This window comes from Olea europaea, chromosome 17 (assembly GCF_002742605.1).
Source record: "Olea europaea var. sylvestris chromosome 17, O_europaea_v1, whole genome shotgun sequence".
Taxonomy (NCBI): domain Eukaryota; kingdom Viridiplantae; phylum Streptophyta; class Magnoliopsida; order Lamiales; family Oleaceae; genus Olea; species Olea europaea.
Window position 1 is genome coordinate 4755531 of NC_036253.1, and position 20660 is coordinate 4776190.

Genomic DNA, 20660 nt, shown 5'->3' on the forward strand with positions numbered 1-20660 from the left:
TGGTGGTGAATGATTATGAGGTTATGGAAAATGACAACGTTGCAGAAGATGAAGACAATGACGAGTTTATTGTCTCCAATTTGAGGTGGTAGTGCTAGAGATGGCTTCGACAGGTGGAAAGTCATTTGTGAGGGAGTTGGGGAAGAAGGAGATGGGGGTGGGTGGTTGTGGTTTTGCTTTTTGCTTTTCTAATTTTTAATTTAATAGGGGAAATGTATAATGTTCAGAATGCTCTTATCTTATTTTGGGAAAATAATTAAATTTTTAATTTCTGAGGTCAACTGACGGCATTTGTGGTCAAATAGACGGAAACAATATAAATTTAATAATATAGTATAAATTTATGGAAATAATATTACCTGAATTTAATATTTTTCCAACTAAAACAATGCATTCAATTCAATATAAATTTTTTTTAAAGGACATGAAAAGAGAAAGTAAAAATAAAATTATTATAATTTTGAATAATTTCAAATATTAAATAAAGCAAAATGGAAAAATTAGAACTACTGTAAACAAATTCTTATAGAAAATAAAAACTCTGGAGATTTCTAGAATTTTAAAAAATATAAGGAGATGTCTTTGTAATAATCAGTAATTTCAAGGTCGTTTCTGTTACTTATTAAAAGTGAGACCACGACTTGAATTCCATAGATATACCAAGATCGGCACAACGGCGAACGATGTCGCCATAAATAAGTATTCAAAAATTAATTCTCTAAACTGAAAAATCTCAGAACTGTGCTTGATTCTAACCCAAATTTCAGGTACGCTAAAAAACCCTAGATCTCGAAGGTTTCATATTTATATACTGATTTAGTTCGTACATATATAACTTGCGTGTGTTTGAGCGAGAGAGAAAGATGGGGACAGAAATTGAACAAATTAAGGACGATGGATTGAAGGAAGGGGCAGGAATTAAGCAAAGAAAAGACGATGGATTGAAGAAACTCGAATACTTATCCTTAGTTTCGAAGGTTTGCACCGAACTCGAGACCCATCTTGGGTTTGGAGATAAGGTTTTAGCGGAATTTATTACCGAGATGGGTCGAAAATGCGAAACAGTGGATGATTTTGATGCTAAATTGAAACAGAATGGGGCGGAGATGCCTGATTATTTTGTTAGAACTCTGCTTACGATTATTCACGCTATTTTGCCACCGAAAAAGAAAGAGAAATCGGAAATTGGCTCAAAGGAGGGGGAGAAATCGGGGTTTTCAGCCCTGAAAATTAAGGACAGCAGGGATAGGGTGAAGGAACTGGAGAGGGAGATTGAAGAGGAAGCTAGGAAGCAGATCCATGGAGAGGAAAAAGAAGAGGGAAAGCATAGGGACAGCCATCGAGATAGAAGAGAGAGGAGAAGGGACAGAGACAGAGACAGAGACAGAGACAGAGACAGAGAAAGAGAAAGAGAAAGAGATAGAGATAGGGGTAGATACGAGGACAGGGATGGTTACGGTGATTATAATGATAGAGGAAGGGACAGGGACAGGGACAGGGACAGGGGTAGATATGAGAGGAGCAAAAAGGATGGATATGAGGAAGGGAGGGAGGATGAGAGGAAGGAAAGGAGGAAAGAAAGTTATAGTGGATCGAATGAACCCGAATTGTACACGGTATATAAGGGGAGAGTTTCAAGGGTGATGGATACAGGCTGCTTTGTTCAACTTGATGAATTAAAAGGGAAGGAGGGTTTGGTACATGTATCCCAGATTGCAACTAGGAGGATTACAAATGCCAAGGATGTGGTGAAGCGAGACCAGGAGGTCTATGTAAAGGTGATCTCAGTCAGTGGGAATAAATTGAGTTTGTCAATGAGGGATGTGGATCAGAATAGTGGAAAGGATTTATTGCCGTTGAAGAGGAGTGGGGAGGACGAAGGGTTGAGAACGAATCCTTCTGGTGGCAATGGTGGGGGTACAGGGAGTAGGATTGGTATTTCAGGGATTAAGATTACGGAGGAGAATGACATTGTTCCATCGCGACGTCCATTGAAGAGGATGAGCTCGCCTGAGAGATGGGAGGCAAAGCAGCTGATTGCTTCAGGTGTTATGAGTGTGAAGGAGTATCCGATGTATGATGAAGATGGGGATGGAATGCTCTATCAGGAAGAAGGTGGTGCAGAAGAGGAGCTTGAGATTGAATTGAATGAGGATGAGCCGGCTTTCTTAAATGGCCAGACTCGTTATTCTGTCGATATGTCTCCTGTGAAGATATTCAAGAATCCTGAGGGGTCTTTGAGTCGTGCGGCAGCACTTCAGTCTGCTCTGATAAAGGAGAGGAGAGAAGTGAGAGAACAACAACAAAGAACAATGCTGGATTCGATTCCGAAGGATTTGAATCGGCCTTGGGAAGACCCAATGCCAGAGACTGGTGAGCGGCATCTTGCTCAGGAGCTAAGGGGTGTTGGTTTGTCTGCATATGATATGCCAGAGTGGAAGAAGGATGCATATGGTAAAGCCCTTACTTTTGGCCAACGATCAAAGCTGTCCATTCAGGAACAGAGGCAGAGCCTGCCAATATACAAGTTGAAGAATGAACTAGTTCAAGCTGTTCATGAAAATCAAGTTCTAGTTGTCATTGGTGAGACAGGTTCTGGAAAGACTACTCAGGTTACCCAGTATCTAGCTGAGGCAGGGTACACAGCTAAAGGCAAAATTGGATGCACTCAACCTCGTAGAGTGGCTGCAATGTCTGTTGCTAAGAGAGTTGCTGAGGAATTTGGTTGTCGTTTAGGGGAAGAAGTTGGATATGCTATTCGTTTTGAGGATTGTACAGGGCCAGAGACTGTTATCAAGTATATGACTGATGGTATGCTTCTCAGGGAAATTCTGATTGATGAGAATTTGACACAGTATTCAGTGATAATGCTTGATGAAGCTCATGAGAGGACAATTCACACTGATGTTCTTTTTGGACTGCTAAAAAAACTTGTGAAACGGAGACCTGACCTCCGTCTGATTGTTACGTCTGCAACGTTGGATGCGGAGAAATTTTCTGGCTATTTCTTCAACTGCAACATCTTCACCATTCCTGGTAGAACTTTCCCTGTAGAAATATTGTACACCAAGCAGCCGGAGAGTGACTACCTTGATGCATCTCTTATCACTGTCATGCAGATTCACTTGACAGAACCAGAAGGCGACATCCTTCTCTTCTTGACTGGTCAAGAGGAGATCGATTATGCATGTCAATGTCTCTATGAAAGGATGAAAGGTCTAGGCAAAAATGTTCCTGAGCTGATTATCTTACCAGTGTACAGTGCCCTTCCCAGCGAAATGCAATCCAGAATATTTGATCCTGCTCCTCCAGGGAAGAGAAAAGTAGTTGTTGCTACTAACATTGCTGAAGCTTCTTTGACCATTGATGGTATTTTTTATGTTATCGATCCAGGGTTTGCAAAGCAAAATGTCTACAATCCTAAACAGGGACTTGATTCACTGGTGATTACTCCGATATCTCAAGCATCAGCCAAGCAAAGAGCTGGGCGAGCAGGACGCACAGGGCCTGGAAAGTGCTATCGCCTCTATACTGAGAGTGCTTTCCATAATGAAATGTCTCCCACCTCGATTCCAGAGATCCAGAGGATCAATCTTGGGATGACTACCCTTACTATGAAAGCTATGGGTATCAACGATCTGTTATCTTTTGACTTTATGGACCCACCTTCTCCTCAAGCTCTCATTTCTGCCATGGAACAGCTGTACAGTTTAGGAGCTCTAGATGAAGAGGGGCTTCTGACTAAGTTGGGTAGGAAAATGGCTGAATTTCCATTGGAACCTCCACTATCTAAGATGCTTCTTGCCAGTGTAGATCTCGGTTGTAGTGATGAGATTTTGACTATGATTGCAATGATTCAGACAGGAAACATCTTTTACCGACCTAGGGAAAAACAAGCTCAAGCAGATCAAAAAAGGGCAAAATTTTTCCAGCCCGAGGGAGATCATCTGACACTACTTGCTGTTTATGAGGCATGGAAAGCAAAAAATTTCTCGGGACCATGGTGCTTTGAAAACTTTGTCCAGTCTCGATCATTGAGGAGGGCACAGGATGTCAGGAAACAACTTCTCTCAATCATGGACAAGTATGGCCTTCCATCCTCTTTGATTTACTCTTTATTTCTTGCTTTTTCTTTTCCTGTTCTTGCAGTAGTTTGGTTTTGAGTACATTAGATTGTTGCCTTTAAATTATCTTGTGAATGTACATGCTTATTGTTCATTTTAGAGTCTTTCCTCTATTTCTTCAGAGCCATATAGACGTAAGCATAAACATGCTCATTACAGTTCGTTCAGATTACCATTGTTTTCTTGTGTGGAAATGGAAGCGGGTTTCTTTTCCCTTTCCTTTTTTATTCTTTTTTGGCGGTGGCGGTGGTGGTGTTCCAGAGGATTGCAAGTAGGAGAGTGGGAATAACTGCTGAAATTGACACTTTAACACAGTTCCGGAAAGTAAAGGGTGAAAAGACAAAACTAGGTGACATTACTTTGTCATATTCAGCATCTTAGTTGATGCTCGTAACCTTTGAACATTTATCAACTGCAAGCATAGTATTTGGGAAAGACGATCTGCATTTTAGTTCTAGGTTCACAGTCTCAGTTTTATATTTCCTCTATGTCATGCTTTAGAATTAAGATTTGAAATGTTTTGGTTTCTTTAAATTTCAAACTCATGCTTCTTGTTTTCAGGTACAAATTGGACGTTGTCTCTGCTGGAAAAATTTTTACAAAGATAAGGAAGGCTATTGCAGCAGGGTTCTTTTTCCATGCAGCGAGGAAGGATCCACAAGAAGGTTATAGAACACTTGTTGAGAATCAGCCAGTCTATATACATCCAAGCAGTGCTCTCTTTCAAAGACAACCAGACTGGGTTATTTACCATGAGCTGGTTATGACTACGAAGGAGTATATGCGTGAGGTCACAGTCGTAGATCCCAAGTGGCTTGTTGAACTGGCACCAAGATTCTTCAAGGTGGCAGATCCTACAAAAATGAGCAAGCGCAAGAGACAAGAGCGCATTGAACCCCTATATGACAGATACCACGAACCTAATTCTTGGCGTTTGAGTAAACGGAGGGCTTAACAGGTGCTTCTTTTACATTACAGTTGGTCAGTAGTGATTTTTAGAAGAATGGATGGTTAAAAAGAAGGGAAAGGTTTTAGGTTTATGTGTAGAATATTGTATTGTGTGAATGTCTAGTTGAAAATGAGTATGTAGAAAAAATAGCTTGAAAATAATGGTTGTCAAGCACACGCTTAATAGAAAGAAATATGTATTGGTAAAGGACAGTGCTTGCAATCCCTAGGAGCTCTTTAAAATTAAGCCTGTCTTTGATGGTCATATTGAGAAAAAAATGATGTTTTGGATTTGTGTGCAAAATATTTTATTGGGTAAACGTGTAGTTGAAAATGAGTACTAGATTTAAAGAGTTTTGTTTTAAAGGGAGATAGAAAGGGGCTAAGTTTACTTTTCAGTAAAATAAGTTAGTTCAATGTTCTTTTGAATATTTAAGTTTGGGAAAATTGCAACGGAGGTCCCAAACCTTTCATTTTGTTGCAGAGTGTACCTTAACCTTTCATTTTTGTGGTCTCTGTCCCAAACCTTTCTTTTTAATGGCAACCGGAGTCCAAATGATGGATTCCGTCCAGAATGTTGTTAGTCAACACCGAAACTGGAATTTTGACTCAAATTGTCAAAATAAGTGAAGGTTAAAATGGTAAATGAACATTTTCTATAATACCTTCACCAAATATCATGAAGAATATATTCTCTAAACATCCCACTTATCCCATCCCAACCCAACCCAAAACCAAAACCAGTCACCACCGACCACCACCCCCAATACACACGATGCTGCACCACCCACTGCAGCCACCGTCAATGCAAACACCCACAAAATTAATTTTTGGTATGTCTTAATAATATGCCTACTAGAGAGCAATTAATTTTTGCTCAATTTTTTTCCACCAAAACTCAGTGATTTATTAATTTAATTTTGACTCAAATTGTCAAAATAAGTGAAGGTTAAAATGGTAAATGAACATTTTCTAAAATACCTTCACCAAATATCATGAAGAATATATTCTCTAAACATTCCACTTATCCCATCCCAACCCAAAACCAGTCACCACCGACCACCACCCCCAATACACACGATGCTGCACCACCCACTGCAGCCACCGTCAATGCAAACACCCACAAAATTAATTTTTGGTATGTCTTAATAATATGCCTACTAGAGAGCAATTAATTTTTGCTCAATTTTTTTCCACCAAAACTCAGTGATTTTCGTAATTCAATTCCACCATCTCTATTTTGGGTCTCAAATTTTTTTCTTGAAGCTGATGAGAAGCTGCTCGTCAACAACACCACCTTTAGGAGAACTAATGGAGACGGGGGCAAGGCAAGTTAGCTTCTTCTTCGATGTGATCGATTTACCCCTATTATTTTGGATTGAAGGCAGATCTTCCAATGAACACCCTTTTCTAGCTTTGAGACCATTCTTAATTTCATTTGGCATTGGGTTCCTGGTGCCATACGATGTGCTGCGGTGTGGCAAAGGCGATGACGGATAGGTGGTACTGTAATGGCGGCAATGTGTTTGCAGTGGTCGAAGTGATTTGGTTTGGTTTTTGTTTTTGTTTTTATTTTTGTTTTTTATTTTGATTTTGGGGATGGAGAGAGAGATGTTTGGAGAAGAAGAAGTACTTGGTGTTTTGCTGATTTTTATATAATCATTTGAATTGTTTTATTTTAGAAAAATGTTTATTTATCATTTCACCCCGCATTTAGTTCGCCAATTTGAGTCAAAATTTCAATTTCGGTGTTGACTAACAGCATTCTGGACGGAATCTGTCAGTTGGACTGCGGTTGTCTTTAAATTGAAAGGTTTGGGACTGCGGCCTCAAAAATGAAAGGTTAAGGTATACTCTACAACAAAATGAAAGGTTTGGGACCTCCGCTACAATTTTCCCATTTAAGTTTGGATGTATTTTTTTTTTATAAGTAAGTTTGGATGTATTTTACTTGTTTTGCATTATAATTATGATTGTGAGCATACAAGTGTCGTGACGTCCTACTATATTACTGGCTTTCATATATGGATGGGTTATATATATTCATCTACTGATAATTCAGCAGTTTGATGAAGTTTTTATTGGGTACTTTGTTGTTTTCCCAAACTGTGCTGTGGGGATTGACCTTTGCCTTTTCCTATATGTCTGCAGGCGCTTGGGATTTTTGTTGGATTTCTGATCTTTCGCAGCTTTTGAGCTGTTATTGAAGGACTGCCTAGTTCTTTGAGGAGACGAGAGATGGACCGGCTCCACTTGCTTCTTAGACACCGTCTTTTTTTAATTGCCTAGTGTGCTCTGTTGAATAAAGATGTTGCAGTAAATTATTATGTACCAAGAGATGGCAAGATGGACGGATTAGATCACAAGGATTATAACTAATAAATTCCATATCGTTTCAAATTTTTCGGCCACATCGTCACGTATCTTGAATCTGGTTTTCTTTGTTCTGTTTCATTTTTTTTCCGCGTCCAAAGGCTTTGGAAGAAATTATATGAATTGATACTGTACTTTCTCCTTCTTTTAATGTTGTATGTATTCATCGGCAGCTAAAAGAGTCAGTTTTATTCTCATCTTATCTTGATTTCTCATATTAAGAAATTCATGAATTGAAATTTTGATGCATATGGATAAATGGTAGTCTAATTGGAGCAGAATTTTTTGGGGAGATTTGAAACATTTCATTTTTGAACGAGAGAGTCGTTACAAACATTATGCATTAACCAATGTTCGATGGCTTAGTTTCAAATTATCGACAACTTGTTTTGTAAGCCACGCTGACTGTGTTTGTGCAATTCATTTTTTCTCTTGTTTAACCGTTGTCAAGGTAACAATTTGATAAAAGTATTTCTTAAAAAAAAAAAGATAGAGATTGTGAGTGACAAAATAAAACAAAATGGAACCATATATTTTGGAACAACCCTGCTATAGTGACAGGGTCAAATGACAAGCCTTTAAACAGGGGCCGAGGTGCCTTGATTTGAAGGGCCGAGGTGTTGCTTATCATTGGGCCCTGTTTGAATGGCAAAGCCCATTTTGGAAAACCTAGCCAAACCTGCCATATTTTGACGAACCGGGTCAATCGGGTTTTTGAAGTTTAGTCAAATATCAACTTGAGTCCACAATATTTCCACGTGCCCAAGCACACTGAATCCACTCCACTCCTGTGCACAAGGGTTGAAAATCTTCTGGTCTACGGAGTGAAAGAAAAAGAATAAGAAAAAAAAGGGGGAGCTGCCCAAGGAGGATCTGCTCATCAGCACTTGTATATTTCGAAATGGTATCACCAAATCCGTGGCTCTTTTACATTTTTGCACAAATTTTAATTCCGTTATTATTATTATTATTATTATTATTATTTGCTATTTTTTGTGCATTTGATTTGTCTGAAAAATAATTCTCAGACGACGAAATCGATCTCTAGCCCTGTACCAGACGCATGGTACCCAACCCTTGCTGTTTTCATGCTCGCTATAGGTCTCGTTGTCACTGCTTCTTTCTTCATGTAAGCGATCGTTTCTATATTTTTTCCCATACGTGATTTGCTTGAATTTGAATTTGTGTATTCATTTCCTCGTGTGGTTTTTGATGTCATTTCTCGTCAAAAATCTGTTTAGATCATATTCATTTTCTGGGATAACTAGTTGTGGATTCACAAGATTTCTTCATACTATAAACATGTTTTTTTCATTTGAAAACTTGTAGAACGATTATTTTTGAAGTTTTCATCTAAAACATATAGGAGAGCCAAACTATGGATCTTTTTTTATCTAATGATGCAGAAGACCATCATTTGTGCCCTGTTAACCACAGTTACTCTATGTGATTGCTGTCTTTCATGTATTAATGCAATTTATTTAACTCTGTATCTGAATTTTTTACAATTTTTCCTATATCCTATTTGCTTAGGCAGTGGGTCGTTAGGTTGATTGTCAGGGTGACCCAGGATTATGGTTCAGCGTGTGCGAGACAAAATTAGATATCAAAATAATTGGGTTTGGGTTGAAAAATATGGGCTAAAATTATGTGGGCATTTTTTTCAATATGAATTGCCCCCACTGGACCCTTAATGGGTCCGCCCCTGTTGACAGTGTTCCTGATTTTCATGGTCAAGTATATTCTTACTCATGTTCGGCACTCCTTGTTTGGTAGAGTATATAGTAAACCTGGTATTTTTTAATTACATAACATGTAATTTCCCTAAAGGTAATATAGTACCTAGTCATAAATTAGTTAGGGAGCACACATAATTCTTTAAATCTTCAAACATAATTCTTTAAAGCTTCAAGTGTGAAATTTGGTGGTCCATTGGAATCTTGATGGTGAAGTAGGGTTTTTCAGAGTGTAATGATATTGGCCTTTGATCCTAAAGGGTATAATGAGTGCTGGATTTTCCAGTAAGTTGTTGCTGGGTAGCAGCTGTAAGATTATGTGATGAAGGATCGTGATTAAGACACAAGCACAAAAATGTTTTTGACCAATAGTGGTTGCAGGGAACATTTTCTGCACTCTTTTTGATGCAACATTACAGTTATGGTCTATGAATGGGTTGTATAAAACAGAATATTTCGTAATTATAGAGGCCACATGCATTTTGGTTTATCATTCACTCTCCTCTAATATTCTCATTTCTCTTGTAAATGCGTCAGCTTCTTCTGTCTAGCAAAACATGACCAAACCATCCAATTCGTCATTGTCTTAATTTATCCTCATTTCTGCCACTTTGTTAATGCACGTCCTCACATCTTACCTTTTCCATTATAATATGGCTGTACATCCATCTTAGCATCTTCTTTTGCCTACGTCTATCTCGTGGACATTTTTGTCCTTTAAAGATGTCAAGACACAGGAAAATGATATGAAAGAATGAAATTTGATACTAGGGTGGAATGTGTTTTATTTTTAAAATTAAGGGGGTATTATTGTATTTACCAAGATTATGCTAAGTTTTTGGTTCATAACTAATTGTCGTGCAAAAATTTGTGTTCGATTACATTTACAATGTTGGAAAAGATTCAAATATTAAACATTAACTGGTTTAATATGTATCAATTTTTGTTTTGAGACATTTCTTGCAGTGGTGCTGGTGAGACATGTTTGCCTCTGCTTGTTCAGTTTTTGATTAAGTTGGCAACCCAGGTTTCTGGTTGTTCTTAGCTTGCCTGGGCTCATAGGGGAATAATGGTAGACTGGGACTAGTTAAGTCAAGTAAATAAGTAGATGTCTATTTGCAATTTGGGAGGTACTGGTGCTGCTGGACGACAGGGAGAAAGAAAATCGTGGTTTTGTATTGGTTGTTGAGTTCTCTTTTGGGTCCTTTGGATTTCTCTTGTTGGAGAGTGCATTTTCGTAGTAGACGATGAAATAAGTGGCAAGCCTGGTTGGTGGGTTAAATTCTAGTGGGTTTTCATATTCACTTGCTTGAGTTTCACATCCACAAACATATACTGGTTGATTTAATTTTATCCCCTAATTGGCAATAGCAAGCCAACAAATTTTATCGTTTGGTAAGCTATGAGTTGAATCATGGTCTAATTCTTGACATATGATCCTAAAATCATACTTGGGACTTAGGAATAATGCATAGTAGAATTTGGCTGGAGTCCACTCTTGCTTTCCCCATCTCATGGACGAATATTAAGTGTGAGAATTTAAGTAGGGACTTAGCATGCAATTGTACTTCTCCATATGCGAATGAGGTTAAGTGTTATCTAGCAGTCCTTGGAAGATGGTGCCTCACTTAGAAGCTTATTTGATCCCACAGGGTATCTAGAAGGGAGTGAATATATTGTAACACAATAATTTTTAAGAGCATTTTGAGCAAATACAACTGAGTATGCTGCAAAAATATATGGGATAAATCAAAGTATGAATAGTTTAAACAAATTCTGCATTAGAGAATGAATGATAGTAGAAGATAATAATGATTGAATGATTGAAGGTTAAGTTGAAATGTGAATGCAAGAATATTTCTATTTTGATTGTTAAAGAATATTTCACGCGGTTTAGATCGACTTTATATTTGAGTTTAACAACTCTTGAGGAGATCTCAATAACAGTTTAAATAAGCAATAGTATGTTCCTGGGATCACAATTAGTTTAATTCATTTAGAATGAATATCAATGTTAAAGCTTATCTAACCAGATATGAAGGGAGAAGAATGTTTGGCTATCAATTTTTACTGGTTTGATCAATACATCTGTCCACTAGAATATGATCCTGAACCACTAATTCCTGCATCTCTACACTGTTGGCAGCTACAGCAAATTTCTCTTATCTTGGTCAGAAGACGATTTTCTACTGACAACATCATCCTCTTCTATTTGTGTTAGACAAAGATTTTCAACTTTAGATCTGCAGCAAAATTAATTGATGCATATCAATCACTGAACACTTACTAGTGACTCAACAACAACTTCACCCTTTTGCTTTACAAGTAGCTAAATAAATGACCACTTAAGGCTGACAGATTTTACAATGAAATACAATGATATTTCTATGGAATTTTCGGCCTGTCGTGGTATCAAGGAGTCTTTGGATAAAAAAAGATGACGCAAATAAGATAAGCTCAGAGGGAAGGTGCTTACAGAAAGTTCGACCGGAACTTGTAGGAGAGGGTGTATGTCTTCATTTCTCATTTTGTCAATTTAGCTGTTTTTTTGTTGGCTGTGCAGCTATGAAGCTACTTCCTCCAGGAAGAATCGCAGTCTCGTGAAGGAGCTCACTACAGCGGTGGTGGCATCTGTCTTCTTGGTATGTCAACGTCGTCTATACTTGTTCACACCAAATGAAAATTTTCCCATTTCAATCTATTTGTTGATAATGCCGAACTTTTGTTTCAATTGACAGGGTTTTGGATCCTTGTTCTTGCTACTTTCTTCTGGCATCTATGTTTGATTTTTCTTTTTCCCTATTAAATAGGATGAGGTTTTGTTCTGCAAATTAATTAACATGACGGATTGCTTTTTTGAAACTGTGAGTTAGAGCTATAACTTGGTTTCAAGTTTGAGAGCTACATCTATAAATGCATTTTACTTCGCTTATTCTCATTCTGATATTAATTTGGTTGCTTGGAGGAATCTACCTTTGTTTATTTGCAAAAACTTGTGATTTCTAAGTTTATTATTATTCTTAGTCGAATCAATGCATTGTCCAAGCTCTAAACAGTTAATATACTGTGGATGTGAAAGTTCGACACTTGAGAGAAAAATTATATCAGATATGTACTCGTCACACCTGTTTTAAAGGCCTGCTGACATTCTTGAGCTCGAGTGACTCAACCCGTCTAGCACTTCTATTCTTATCATAGATATTTAACTCCATGAATATGAACCATATACATGAGGTTTTGGGGGTGGGGTGGTTAGTTTTTCTTCTTAAACCAATTTTATAAAGTAAAAATAATAATAATAATAATAAGGTCCAAACTTTAGGGCGTGTAATAAGTATGGTTTTCTCTGCCATCATGGATGTTGGTTCGGAGATGATAGGTATGTCCTTAAGTGGTGAATTTATAGATGACTCGACTCAACGTGAACATAAAAGAAATAGCCTCATTTTGACATTGAACAAAGGCTACGATCCCTCAGTTTATGAAGCAGCTATGAAAGCAATTTGGCTTTGGATAGACCTTATAAATCTGATATTATGTTTTGAGTGTCTCTCTGTGCCTCCAGCCAAGACATGCACACGAGTGACCCCAATGCTGCATACGGAGTCAATCTTGTTATGGCATATATATTTATGTCTTACGACGATTTATTATAATTTTCCTCATGAGGTATTAACTTTTAGCAATAAACAGAACAATTTCATGGCTTTTGAAAGGTTTGATTGATTTCGACAGCCTACATAGACCATCTCCGATTGTTCTCTAAATTAGTTCTAAATTGTGATTTAGATTTTCAAAATATTCGGAAATCTCTCTAGGGGAGATGCAAGATTTTTTGACAGTAAATATAAAAAAAGATATAAATTTAAATATATTTTTTTAGATTTACATGTGGGATCCATAAGAGACAAAAAGCTATGGATTCACTTGTACACAATTTTTAGGATATTCTCATTGGAGCAAATTTTGAATTTAGATCTATTGAAATGTAAATGAGGATGCAAAAGTGATTTTAAAGTATCATTTTATACTCAATTTTACACCACCATTTGAGATGTGCTCATACAAATGGTGATGTCAATAAAATGCTTTGAATAATAATATTACTTGTAAATATTTAAATTTCGAGTTCAAAAAATCTTACTTTATATGGTAGAGTTTTCAAAATCATTTGTAATCAAGTCACTTGTATTTTCGACTTTAAATTTACAATTTGATGAATGAGAATGGTCTAAATCTCAATCGCAAAGGAAATAAAATACTAATTTAAAAGAGGAAACTACAATCATTTGTCAATACTGAATTTACCCACTATTCTAGAAAATGAAAAACAAACTCAAAGGTTCTTTTTTACATTAATTCGACCACAATAAGTGAAAGGGATTCCAATCAAATGTATTGACCTCCATGGTCTTTTCCAGATGTTGCCAAATCAACACAACAGAACACAAAAAGAAGACGGGGAAAAAGATGGGAGGGGGAAGGGACCTCCTTATTCAATGTATCTTTATATCAGTATGGGAAGGACGAAGAAATCCCGGGGGGACGGGGACTAGGGGCTGGCCTCGACTGGGTTGGGATAAGTAGTGAAGAAAAGATAGTTCTTATCAATTTAAGGAACAAAAAATTTATTTAGAAAAAGATTTATTTTGTTGGTCTGAAAGTTTAGAAACTATAATATGAATGAAGCTGTGAGTAAAGTAACATAGCACAGGTGCACGGAAAGCTGTTCCAGTCCTTCGCCTGCAGAGCCAATTCAATGCCTTTTGGCAACACTAAGGCTGGCATGCAAGTATACATTTCTTCACATCTTCAAAATTCTACAATATAGCTTTGATAACACAATAACCATTTGCTGCAATGGCAAAAACTATATATAGAATGCCAATTTCTATGGAATTATGAGGTAGAAAATTTGCTTCCCAATACCTGCATTGGCTTATGCCTCGAGGATATAACTTCTTGCGACTTTTCTTCATAAAATTAAAGAAGAATGACAAGGGAGATGTTTATTGACCGTCTTTCGTCTTGTTCAGTAATGTCCAATCTAATTAACATGCCAAAGATACCGTAAGAGGCTTGTTAATCTTGTTCAGAGATCGTAGCCCAAATCCCTTATGCGTTGATTATTTTTTCATATTCAAGCAAGGTGGGACATAGAGAGTACTTATCATTAGTTTGAATAAGGATTATATATTCAGAGATAAGGTACTATCATATGATCTTGTGTGGTAGCTAGCATTCTTCTCCTTCCTTTTGGTTTGTCTCTTTTGGTTGCCATGAATTCACATGAATGCCTAGGCCCTTTCTGCAGCCTACAGGCATTTCCTTAAATTTAAAACAAATTTACAACTCTTCACTATCTCTTCTTAATCTTGCTTTGGATCATAATTAAGAATGAACCTAAATTCCCTGCCTTTTCCTTTACCGCTTGATCAAAATGAAAATCAAATCGATGCAACATCGTCATTCTCATGTTATATTTTCGTCGATGAATCCCATAGTCTAATATAACAGCAGCAGCAGCAGCAGCAGCAGCAGCAGCATCTAGATGTACTTCATATATAGTGTGTTTTGATACAGTTTTTGTGAAGATTTTTGTTGGTTTAATTAATTATATATTCTGATGATAATGAAAATTGATGAAGATGGACTCGAACTATCTCTGCTGAGGAAGAGAGATCAAGATCAGGGCGAAAGCCTATCGGAGAATAATCCAGTCAAATGAATGTCTTCGCAGACAAGGTTGATGGAGGATTCCAAATACTCGCATCACAAGAGTCTGAAAATATCTAGTAGTCGTGTGAAGAAGTTAGAAGATCGGAAGAACAATATTCCTCTTCTTCGAAAACTGATTTTAGCAGAAAAACTTCCTCATACAACAGCAGCAACAACAACGTTGATAACACAACTAGGGTTTGTGCTGATTGGAACACAACTAAGACCCCTCTTTGGGGAAGTGGTCCGAAAGGCCCCAGTGTACTTATTTAAATTTCGGATTAATTTTCGGATCAAATGTTACTTAAGACTGATTAATTTTGTCATTTTTTCTTTTTCATTTCTTTGTTTACAGTCACTATGCAATGCCTGTGGGACTAGTCAAAGAAAGTTGAGACGAGCCATGGCTATCGCCACAGCTGCCACAGTCGGGACGACTCTTAAGTTTGAAATACCAGCAATGAAGATAAAAGGGCATCAAAAAGAGGAGAGGCAAAAAAGGCCATACTTTACAGCACAAGAAATGGTTTATAATAGCTGCAGGAGCATCAGATGGACATCAAGATGAGAAGGAAACTTTCATCCTTCTTATGGCCTTATCTTAGCCACATTCTTATTAAATTTGGAGATCTTCGAGAATGCAAGTCTTTTTGCTGCATTCCGTTCCGTTAGGTTTATTGGAAAGTTTGAAGCAACTAGATAATTTGTAATACTTAATTTTCAAAACGAATTGTTTTAATTTCTTGATTGATTAGTAAATATCAAATATGTACTCATAGTTAAAATATTTCAATAAGAAAAATGGATTAAAATTATAAAACTAAATTTATACTATATAAACGAAGAATTTTAAAAATTTAATCTACATGTCGACGATGTATTATGTCAGTACGTTTTTAAAAAATCACATGCGACATATTTGACACATGTCGTGTCAGACATTTGTCGGAGTCGATGCATAATATTTTTGCTTCATATTATCTTATGTATGCTGGTGTTGCTATTCTTAAGAATGAATTTTAGTCTTGGGGATGCTAAAGTTGGTTGAAACCTTAAGCATATTAGTGAGAATTTTCATTTATGTTTACAGTCTGATCAGCATATCTATGATAATGCATTTTGAGAACATATTTTGCCTTCGATGGCTGAGTACTTGGCCTCGTTAATACAATATAATGGAAATGAAATTTTTTAACATTGTAGTTTATATATTACCTATGAAAGAAAAGTTAAGGAAGCAGTCTACAGCAGGTTCTCTTAAACTTTGACAAAGTAAAGGGAAAAAAAAGACTGACAAATAAGGAAGGAAATTATAGGACACATTACTTCACTGTTACGCATAACGGATTTAAGAATTATGACTCTCTTGCAGGAACACTTATTGCATGTTTAGTAAGGTCATTGGATAATACAAGACAGTATAAAGGAAGAGAAAAAGCTGAAATCTTGTCCGTTTTACCGTCTAGTTGTGTCCAATGCCGTGTACTGAACATGTTCTTAGTGTCCATTTGCCATGCTCTTCATGGACTCAAACCTGAGACCCTTTTCTTCGAATTTAGTTTTGGTATAAAGGTCTAGGTAATCTTGGAAGCGGAAATGATTGGGTAACAATAGCTGTGGAGATGGAGAAATGATTGCATCACCAGCAGGGTTGTAGAAGGTGGCGATGGAGAGTCTGCTTCCATCCTTCATAGCCAAGACTCGGTGCAAAGCACTCTTGTAAGCTCCATTACTTAAAATTTCCAGTTGATCACCTGTATTTACGAAAAGTCTGTTGTTTATTGAAGGCGGAATTTTCACCCATTTTCCGTCTTTGAAAAATTCAAGGCCAGGGACTTTATCATCTTGCAGCAGGAGAATAATCCCACCAGCATCTGTATGCTCTCGGAGTCCTCTGATGAGTTCAGGGCGAGGGCATTCGGGATATATTGCCACTTTTGTCCCCACGGAAGGAGCGCTGCCTCCAGCAAATCCTTCCATTATGGAATTCCTTTGTATACCCAGATTCTCACACATGAGCTCGGAAAGCTTTTCCGCAAGCTTAATCAGTTGATCAATGTATGCGTCCATCGTTTTGCTGCATATATGTTTCATTATTAATCCAAATGAGTTAAATGGTTGGTTATCTATATCATCATTTTAAGATTTTGTATTTGCATGCTTGGTGTGCAGTATTGGACGTGATTAAATAATATAATGAACGAGATTTTAGCTGCTAGTTTTTTATTTTCCTCAATGGTGTCTAGTGCCGTATATTTTATCTTACTGAACGACCATCAAGGATTTTTATAAGTTATAACTTACCTAAGATCTTTTGACAGGGTAAGCTCATTGATGTTGGAATTTGGACGATGCCAAACGAAGAAGGTGGTTTCCCAGTCTTTGCCGCTGATATACTCATTGTTTGCCAAACTCTTTGCTGTCTCTGAGTCAAAAAATTCGCCTTGCATGTTCTCTTCATAATGCAGATTCACCAAATGCTTCACTTTCTCCATAAGGTCTTTATCAATTCCATGGTTCTCAATCTGCAGTTACATATCATGATATGAAGAACGCTTATTTTAGAATGTGGTATGTTTGGTAGATACTACTAGATAGAATTAGATAGTATAGTCAACTGTCCAATCTATCTTACAAAACATGCTATAAATGACTTTTGAGATATTTAAACAACATTTCATTACCATGAAAAAGCCAAAGTTTTTGCATGCTTCATGAAGAAGTGCCATTGCTTCACCTCTATTCTCACCCTCAATCTTACTGAAGTCAATCACAGGGATTTCCATCTCCTTTTTCTTCTTTTCTTTTTTTTTGGCTGAGAAAATATAATAACCTTTTTCAGCTTCAAGTTAGGATGTAGAAGTTATTTGAGTGGATGGATTATATTTATAGGCCTGGACACTGGAGGAGATGGAATATTTTAATGATAAAATTAGGTCGGTTAGTTTTGAAGAAGGGATAGCTGCAGGTGTACCATGACCCACATTGAAAGAAAGATTTATTTTGAGTCCTTTGGAAAAAGCTAGGTAATTTTCAATTAATTGACCATGTATCAGATCTCTTTGTATTGAAGACACAATATCAACCTTTTAAACAATTTGTTCAATTTGACTTCTTCGTAGATATCTTATATTCATGTCTTGCTGCTATCTATATATAAAAATTATGCACATGCTAGATCATTAATAAAAATCGAGTTCAATCATGAAGACTTAATTCAAATAAAATGAATATGTTATTATCATCTTCCTTTATTTTTCTGCATATCCTAGTGAAGAATATCCCTCATAAAGTCTTTCAAGGCATGTGAGGCCTTCTTGAAATCTATACTTTACATGCCAACTAGATTTTGTATAATGTTTTTAGTGATGGGAACTTTACACAAAACTGGGCTGTCCATTGCATTTCAGTTCTTGGTTTTTTAAAACCAGGGGCAGTATGTCACTGGATGAGGTTGCCTTGAAAGAGCATGGAGTGGCGGGTAGGGTGGGGGTGGGGTGAAGGGTAGTTGTCAAGGAACCCATGGCTCTTCCAATGGGCTGTTTATCCTTGGGTGGCCTATTGTATTTGATTTGATTAAGATTTTCAAACTAGGAGTCCTAGTCAGTGTTTTTTGGATCATTTGGTACAACAATATATTTATCAATCATTGAAATGTATCTTTGCTCTCAAAATTTGTCAATGCCTATATGCACTACATGGTCAGCTTATGCTTTTTAGGGGCACGCTTTTTTTATTCCTTTAGTCTTTTGGGAAATAAAGTTGTGCCTTTATAGGATAGTATAGGCCTAGAAAATGAATTTTTCATCATATAGGATTTTCAAAAGGAAACCTTTTATGTAAATTCATAAAGTAGGCTAATCTAATGGTTTAGAACTATTAAAATCTCTGCTGGTATGTGTTTGGATTTAGATATGGGGATTCTGAAGAGTTAATTGTTCCAATGGTCACTGAACTTAGGTCACTGTCTTTGATTGACCATTGAACTTTAAAATGTCGAGTTTTGGTTACTGAACTAAGGTCTGCGTCTTTGATTGGCCACTAAAGTTTAAAATGTCGAGTTTTGACCACTGAACTTTAAAAAATGTCAAATTTTGGTCACTAAATTTTGGTCCATGTCTTCGATTACTCATTGAAATTTAAAATATCGAGTTTTGGCCACTAAACTTTGAAAATGTAGTACTTTACTCACTGAACTTTGAAAAATGTTATACATTATTAATTGTAAATTCAATATTTTTTAAAGTTCAACAGTTACGCTAGTAAGTAACGTACATCATATTTCAAAGTTTAGTGACCAAAACTCGATATTTTAAATTTCAGTGAGCAATCAAAGACATGGATCTAAGTCTAGTGAGCAATCGAAAATATTGACTTAAGTTCAGTGACCAAAACTCGACATTTTAAAGTTCAATGGCCAATCAAAGACATGAACCTTAATTCAGTGACCATTGAAACAATTAACTTGATTCTGAAAGGTTTTAATAGATCTAAATCATTACAGTAGCTTGAGTTTAGGTTGTGATTATTTGTAAAATTCATTGGAGAATGAATAGTCTTCTTTCAACATAAATCACTAGAGGTCTACCAATGTTGCTAAAATCCAACTTGGTCATTTTATCGAGTAGCGTGGATCTTGTTATCTTAGAAAATAAATTAGTCAATAAATTAACCTTTTTTTTTTCCTTTGATTTAGGCGTTCATGGTTGGAATGATGGTAATTCATTTTTTATCTCATCTGTAGTTCGAAATGACAGAAGTAACTAGAATTTTTGCTTTTGATTTAAAAATATTTGAAAAAAATTTGCTTTTTAGACCAAATCCATTAAGAGGTAAGAAAATTGCGGAAAAGGTTAAAGTGTGTTTGATTTGCCGTTTTGAGGTCATTTTTAATTTTCTAAAACACTAAAACGTGTTTAGTATTTTATTTTCAAAAATGTGTTTTCGAAAATAAGGAAAATTTTATAACATAAAACTTAAAATGACTTTTTTGATGTTTTGGGCGTTTCAAAAAACTTAAAATAAGGAAAATGAACTTAAAAATTTCTCAAATTGAAATAATTAATAAAATCACAAAAAATCTATCCAAATACAAATGCTCATTTCTCGGTCTCTCATCCCAAACTCCTCCAAGAACCTTAGTAGAAAATCCATCTATCTTGTGCCCTCTCTCAATTTTTCAATGATTCCTTTTATTTAACCAAATTTAATATGGGGGTGTTTGAGTCACATTATTTTGATAATAATGCATTCTTGAATAGTGTATTGATGGGAAATGCGTGATTAAAAAATAAGGAAAAGTTTTTGATTTGAATATAATATTATTTTATTGGAGAATGTGTGATTGAAATGATGTTAAATCACTGTTTAAGAATGCATTTTTTGAAATAATGTGGCTCAAACATGCCCTATATATTTTTTGATCATATATTAGCATAAAATTGATATGTTTTACTAAATGATCAAATTAATTGAAAAAATATCATTAAATTATTTGTAAACTTTTTAAACCAAATGCGTTTTCTGCAATATTTAAATGATCCCTCAAAATAAAAAAGCAGAAAATGAATTCAAAATTGAAAATAGAAAACAGAAATGCAAACCAAACAAGCCCTAAATAGATTTATTCCACTCAGATGCCTTAATGATGGGATTAGTTTTAGTTTCAACAACAACACTACATCTCCCAAAATCATCCACGCAACTACCAAATGCTTTGAATGGAAAAATTTTGGTCTAAATCTAGAAGCCGTTGAAAACC

The 20660-nt window shown here is 36.2% G+C and overlaps 3 protein-coding genes across 6 annotated transcripts; 2 read left to right on the forward strand and 1 right to left on the reverse strand.

The window, feature by feature from the left end:
• The first annotated feature begins 651 nt into the window (after window positions 1-651).
• Window positions 652-7491, forward strand: LOC111366117 (probable pre-mRNA-splicing factor ATP-dependent RNA helicase DEAH5). 4 transcript variants are annotated; one of them, XR_002697574.1, is made up of 4 exons: window positions 652-4084; window positions 4686-5082; window positions 6835-6944; window positions 7224-7491. XR_002697574.1 is itself a non-coding variant. In XM_022986784.1 (4 exons), exons 1-3 carry the CDS (start codon window positions 864-866, stop codon window positions 5077-5079), a joined length of 3579 nt encoding a protein of 1192 aa, XP_022842552.1. In that variant the 5' UTR covers window positions 653-863; the 3' UTR covers window positions 5080-5082; window positions 7224-7491. The 4 variants fall into 4 exon arrangements, 2 of the variants coding, with proteins under 2 accessions (XP_022842552.1, XP_022842551.1); XR_002697573.1 differs by having other exon boundaries at window positions 6835-6920; XM_022986784.1 differs by lacking the exon at window positions 6835-6944 and having other exon boundaries at window positions 653-1379; window positions 1416-4084.
• Window positions 7492-8209: 718 nt separating this feature from the next.
• On the forward strand, window positions 8210-12127 carry LOC111366118 (transmembrane protein 258). The gene is made up of 4 exons (XM_022986785.1): window positions 8210-8349; window positions 8474-8574; window positions 11745-11823; window positions 11920-12127. The coding sequence occupies exons 1-4, from the start codon at window positions 8347-8349 to the stop codon at window positions 11965-11967; spliced, it is 231 nt and encodes a 76-aa protein (XP_022842553.1). The 5' UTR covers window positions 8210-8346; the 3' UTR covers window positions 11968-12127.
• A 3948-nt stretch (window positions 12128-16075) lies between these two features.
• Window positions 16076-17774, reverse strand: LOC111366119 (1-aminocyclopropane-1-carboxylate oxidase 1-like). The gene is made up of 3 exons (XM_022986786.1): window positions 17584-17774; window positions 17204-17424; window positions 16076-16976 (listed from the first exon to the last, which is right to left on the reverse strand). The coding sequence occupies exons 1-3, from the start codon at window positions 17683-17685 to the stop codon at window positions 16397-16399; spliced, it is 903 nt and encodes a 300-aa protein (XP_022842554.1). The 5' UTR covers window positions 17686-17774; the 3' UTR covers window positions 16076-16396.
• Between the last annotated feature and the right edge of the window lie 2886 nt (window positions 17775-20660).

What these genes read in the sequence shown, in the direction of transcription:
- LOC111366118 (XM_022986785.1), top strand. An exon ending in GTCACTGCTTCTTTCTTCAT is followed by an intron (nt 8,575 to 11,744) that starts GTAAGCGATCGT and finishes TTGGCTGTGCAG; the next exon opens with CTATGAAGCTACTTCCTCCA. An exon ending in TGGTGGCATCTGTCTTCTTG is followed by an intron (nt 11,824 to 11,919) that starts GTATGTCAACGT and finishes TTCAATTGACAG; the next exon opens with GGTTTTGGATCCTTGTTCTT.
- LOC111366119 (XM_022986786.1), bottom strand. Translation starts at nt 17,685, where the DNA reads ATGGAAATCCCTGTGATTGACTTCAGTAAGATTGAGGGTGAGAATAGA. An exon ending in AAAACTTTGGCTTTTTCATG is followed by an intron (nt 17,425 to 17,583) that starts GTAATGAAATGT and finishes ATGTAACTGCAG; the next exon opens with ATTGAGAACCATGGAATTGA. An exon ending in ACCCTGTCAAAAGATCTTAG is followed by an intron (nt 16,977 to 17,203) that starts GTAAGTTATAAC and finishes ACATATATGCAG; the next exon opens with CAAAACGATGGACGCATACA.
- LOC111366117 (XM_022986783.1), top strand. Translation starts at nt 864, where the DNA reads ATGGGGACAGAAATTGAACAAATTAAGGACGATGGATTGAAGGAAGGG. An exon ending in CTTCTCTCAATCATGGACAA is followed by an intron (nt 4,085 to 4,685) that starts GTATGGCCTTCC and finishes TCTTGTTTTCAG; the next exon opens with GTACAAATTGGACGTTGTCT.